Below are 5,676 nucleotides of genomic sequence, written 5' to 3' on the forward strand. Positions count from 1 at the left end.
CAGCATCAGAAAATATCCCAGAAATCAATTTTAACGTGAGTTTTTACTCAAATTCTACCTATTTTTATATTGGATTAAATGTCGGACGGACATTTAAATATCTAGATTCATGTACATAAATAAAAATGTAGGATTTAATCCGTCCATAAACAACCTTTCACGGAATCCATTAGAAAAACTCTCGATTTCAGACGTTTTTGATCGTCTGATTAACGTAGAGTCGTCTGAAACACCGCTTACAAATTAGAACTGGTCGATAAGGTCTTCTCGCAATTTCGGCATTGGAGAGATATTGTCGATCGGCTACGGGTCGGCCGTGTAAGTGGAACACTAGGAAATGCAACGTTCAAACGGCGACTCGTCTGTGGTTGTCGTTGCTTGGTTGTGTCTGCATATCTGCGACAGCGCTTCCTTCCGCTCGCCCTGCCTACGTACGCTCGTTCAGCCTCGCCGTATTTTTAGGCGCACGTTTGAACCCACTCTGCTTCCCCGTTTTCGGCGGGGCCACGCCGAAGCACGTTCTGGCAGGTTCCCGGCGTCACCAGAAACCGGCGGGGGCGTCCGACGAGGCGGCTTCCCGGCAGACGTCATCACGCCGAGCGAGGCGCTGGGCTCCGTGATTGGACGAGAAACTCGCGTGGGCGGGGCGGGGCGGGGGGGGAAGGAAAGCTCGAGAAACAGCCAGAGCGGCGCGAGAAAAGTATAAATGGTGCAAACTGCAATGGTTGACAACAGAGGAAGAAGACCGACGAGAGGACACAACGGGACAGGAGTCTTTTGATTTCTCTTCTCACTATATTCCTATCTTTCAACGACAGTAAGTAAACCGCTACAGTTTTCTTTTCTTTTTTTTTTTGGAGAACTTAGTTTCAAATAGCGGCTGTGTCATGAATGAATGAGTTATTTGTTGCTTGGAACTAAACTCCTCAAAATTGTGTGCGGATTCTAGAAATAACTGTTACTGGCCGAGTACCGATCGGAGTTTTCTCATAGTTTGGATTTAAACTATTGGCTTTAAAAGTCGGCTGTGTATTAAAATAGTTATTGCATGGACTTAACATGCCATCCGAATTTTGTGGCGAATTATAAGGATAACCGTTTCGATATGGAATAAAATGTACTGGAAGGAGCATCCACCAAACTCTATCTGAAAAACTGGACATTTTAGACTGATTCGGTAGTTGGATTTATGTACAGTCCTGTCCGACAAATTTTAACTATTTGTTCAAAATCATTAGGGTCTTCTCGAAATTTCGGCATTGAAGTAATTACCCATCAGTTAGCCAATGAGACACAGTCCATCGATAGCAATTTTACAATGCCATTTAATTTTTCATCACTTTTAGTGATACCGACAGTTTTTTTGATTCACCTGATCTGACTATAAAAATAACAAAGAGGCAATCATAGATAGGTAATATTTATTTATTCAATCATAACTCTGAGCTCACGCTACCCAATTCGATTTTTTTTTTTTAGAAGCCACATTATTTGTTGTAGTTATTTACTTTTATAATTTTCCTTTCTAATTTTTGTCTTTGCATCTTTAGTACACAAATTCAAAACAACCAAGATGTCTGCAGCCAAAGGTGTAGCGATCGGCATCGACCTGGGCACCACCTACTCCTGTGTAGGGGTTTTCCAGCACGGAAAAGTGGAGATCATCGCCAACGACCAGGGCAACAGGACCACCCCCAGCTACGTGGCGTTCACTGACACCGAGAGGCTCATTGGCGACGCGGCCAAGAACCAGGTGGCTTTGAACCCCGTCAACACTGTGTTTGATGCCAAGAGACTGATTGGAAGAAGGTTTGACGATCCAGTGGTGCAGGCTGACATGAAGCACTGGCCCTTCAAGGTGGTGTCAGACGGAGGGAAGCCCAAAATCCAGGTGGAGTACAAAGGGGAGGACAAAGCCTTCAATCCTGAGGAGATTTCCTCCATGGTCCTGGTGAAGATGAAGGAGATCGCAGAGGCCTACCTCGGCCACAAGGTGTCCAACGCAGTCGTCACGGTCCCAGCGTACTTCAACGACTCCCAGCGACAGGCGACTAAAGACGCAGGCGTCATCGCAGGGCTGAACGTCTTGAGGATCATCAACGAGCCGACGGCAGCCGCCATCGCCTACGGTCTGGACAGAAGCAAGTCAGGGGAACGTAACGTCCTGATCTTTGACCTGGGTGGGGGCACCTTCGACGTGTCCATCCTGACAATCGAAGACGGTATCTTTGAGGTCAAAGCCACGGCCGGAGACACTCACCTGGGTGGAGAAGACTTTGACAACCGCATGGTCAACCACTTTGTGGAGGAGTTCAAGAGGAAACACAAGAAGGACATCAGTCAGAACAAGAGAGCCCTGAGGAGGCTGCGCACAGCTTGCGAGAGGGCCAAGAGGACCCTGTCCTCCAGCTCCCAGGCCAGCATTGAGATCGATTCTCTGTTTGAGGGCACCGACTTCTACACCTCCATCACCAGGGCTCGCTTTGAGGAGCTGTGCTCCGACCTGTTCAGGGGAACATTGGAGCCGGTGGAGAAAGCCCTGAGGGACGCCAAAATGGACAAGGCGCAGATCCACGACATGGTCCTGGTGGGAGGCTCCACCCGAATCCCCAAAATCCAGAAACTCCTGCAAGATTTCTTCAACGGCAGGGAGCTGAACAAGAGCATCAACCCAGATGAGGCGGTGGCTTACGGTGCTGCCGTCCAGGCCGCCATTCTCACGGGCGATACCTCGGGCAATGTTCAGGACCTGCTGCTGCTGGACGTGGCGCCTCTGTCCCTGGGTATCGAGACGGCCGGAGGAGTCATGACGTCCCTGATTAAACGCAACACCACCATCCCCACTAAACAAACCCAGGTCTTCAGCACCTACTCTGACAACCAGCCCGGGGTCCTCATCCAGGTCTCTGGCCGAAAGAGCCATGACCAAGGACAACAACCTGCTGGGCAAGTTTGAGCTGACAGGAATCCCACCTGCTCCACGAGGGGTCCCGCAGATCGAGGTCACCTTCGACATCGACGCCAACGGCATTTTGAACGTGTCTGCGGTGGACAAAAGCACCGGCAAAGAGAACAAGATCACCATCACCAACGACAAGGGCCGACTGAGCAAAGAAGAGATCGAGAGGATGGTGCAGGACGCCGACAAATACAAAGCTGAGGACGACCTCCAGAGGGACAAAATCGCCGCCAAGAACTCCCTGGAGTCCTACGCCTTCAACATGAAGAGCAGCGTGCAGGACGACAACTTGAAGGGCAAAATTAGCGAGGAGGACCAGAAGAGGGTGATCGAGAGCTGTGATGAGACCGTCACCTGGCTGGAGAACAACCAGCTGGCTGATAAAGAGGAGTACCAACACAAGCAGAAAGAGCTGGAGAAAGTGTGTAACCCCATCATCGGCAAGTTGTACCAGGGAGGAGCGCCTGCAGGCGGCTGTAGAGACCGGGCACAGGCCGGCTCCCAGGGGCCCACTATTGAGGAGGTGGACTAAAATGGCCCTTAATATGGACTCACTTGTCACTGTAACATTTAACTGTTAACTTTATACCTCATGTTTGTAGATTTTTATCCTTATATCTGTCCTTTTATATAACAATCAATAAATTTTGAAAACTACCTGTTTATATTGTTGCATTGCTGGACCTTGCAATAAAGATCCTTGGTAAATAAATCTTTGTTTCTTTTGGTGTCATTAATATTACTTGAGTTTATAACCCATTTTGAAACACTGACTCATCAGAATCTAAAATGAAATAAAACCAGAGATTATTAATATCATTTTCTTCCTCAACCAAATGTGCAGCCACATTAAGATTTAGAGAAACCCTGATGCTTCCAAAATAAGAATTACCTACAGGATACACAATCTTTTACATGTCTAAAAATGATAAGAGGTGTTTTTTACAAAGGACCATTCATAATTAAAACATTGTATCACATGTACCCATCACAGAATAAGAAAACTATCAAACAGAAGTAAATTATGAATGCAAGCGGTGCTGTTTGCAGAAATACCACCAGATGTCACAATTGTACCTTTTCGCTCTAGCAGATGGCCGCTTTGAGAGTCTGACAGATGTTATGAGGGAATATGCTGTAGACTTTTACATACCTGCATTTAAAGTTTCACCAACACGTTACACGTTTAGTTGTTCTGTCATCCAATTCAGTATTTTGATCAAGGGAACAGTGCAGACCAAACATGAAAATACATACCATACAGAGGAAGTATTCAGATCCTTTACCTATATAAAATTACTTTGTCCACATTTTAAAAATGCTCAGTTAAGAGCAATATTCTATTAATTATTATATAATATGTGCCTTTGTGGTGACGGACTCTGTTTGCCAGCTACTGACTGGCCTTTGTTGTAAGTCCTTGTGTATTTGAACTCTTTCTCTTGTATGTGTGTTTGGATTGTTTTCATGTGTTTAAGTGAGTTCTCTGTATGTGCTTTGTTTGCGGATTCGCTGCCTTGAATTCCCCCTTGAGTGACAATTAAAGTATCTTGAATTGAAGTCCTGCATTAAAAATGTTAATTGAGTAAAAGTATGTAAGTATAATCAGGAAAATGTACTTTAAGTAAAAGTAAAAGAACTCAGGGGCCATGCAGACTAATGGCCCCTGTGACTTTATAGCATTATATCTTAGATCATTACCGGTTGTGACTGGTTGTTTTTCTCTATATGTCAGCCCAGTGATAGACTGGTGACCTGCACCCTGCTTCTCGCCCAATGTCCGTTGGGGTTTGCTCCAGATAATTGGAATACAGTAAAAAGTGCAATATTTCCCTCTGATACGTTGTGAAGTAGAAGTAGAGAGTGGCGTAAAAAGAAAATACTCAAGAAAAGTACAAGTACCTCAAATTTGTATTTAAGTACAGTACTTGAGTAAACCTTAGTTGTGTTCCACCACTGATTCCTGGCAATGTTACTGTCTCACACTGTCTGCTTTTCTGTTAGACGCTGAATCCAGAAATCTTCCCTAACAGGTAGCTAGAAAAAGCCTCACTTATATTGAGGACAACAGGAAAACACAACCAACAGGTCTCATCTACTCGATAAGACAGTTAGTCTGTTTACATCTGAAGCAGTCGCTTTCACTTTTACTTTCACAATCACATTTAGCTGGATTAACCATCTGAGCGCCCTGGGACAAAAAATTGTTTTGGGGCCCCTACTGACCCCCACTAAACATGACAGTTCATTTCCCCGCCAGAGACCTAGAAATCAGTACAGTACTGTGAGTTTTAATATGTTAAGTTTGGCTTCAGGGAATAATGACGGACATCTTTCACAATTTTTTCATACACAATGTCTATTTTGCTATTATTATTATTATTATTATTATTATTATTATTATTATTATTATTATTATTATTATATTCTGTGATATTTAGGCAACTACTCACCAAAGTAAATTCTGTGTGTGCGTGTAGGTGTGTGGGTGTGTGTGTGTGTGTGTGTGTGACTGTGAACAAATGAAAGTAGGCCCACTTGGCGAACAATAAATGATTCCGATTCTACTAAGTGCAGCTTTATGAAATGTGACTAAAAGATATGGAGTCTTGTAAAAAATAATCATTAAATCGAGCCTTCGAGCGTTTTTACTAGATTATTAATCTGGGTCGATTTATTTATACCCTTTTATTTGTGAAGTGGAAATCTCACAGGAA

The 5,676-nt window shown here is 44.5% G+C and overlaps 1 protein-coding gene across 1 annotated transcript; it reads left to right on the forward strand.

Annotated features, from left to right (window-relative positions):
* Positions 1–685: 685 nt before the first annotated feature.
* LOC120806896 (heat shock 70 kDa protein 1-like) lies at positions 686–3,671 on the forward strand. The gene is given in 3 exon segments (XM_040158440.1): positions 686–817; positions 1,551–2,907; positions 2,909–3,671. Coding segments are annotated over 2 exon segments (1,917 nt in total). The 5' UTR covers positions 686–817; positions 1,551–1,573; the 3' UTR covers positions 3,492–3,671.
* Positions 3,672–5,676: the final 2,005 nt, after the last annotated feature.

The sequence above is a fragment of the Xiphias gladius genome, chromosome 3 (assembly GCF_016859285.1).
Source record: "Xiphias gladius isolate SHS-SW01 ecotype Sanya breed wild chromosome 3, ASM1685928v1, whole genome shotgun sequence".
Classification (NCBI taxonomy): Eukaryota; Metazoa; Chordata; class Actinopteri; order Istiophoriformes; family Xiphiidae; genus Xiphias; species Xiphias gladius.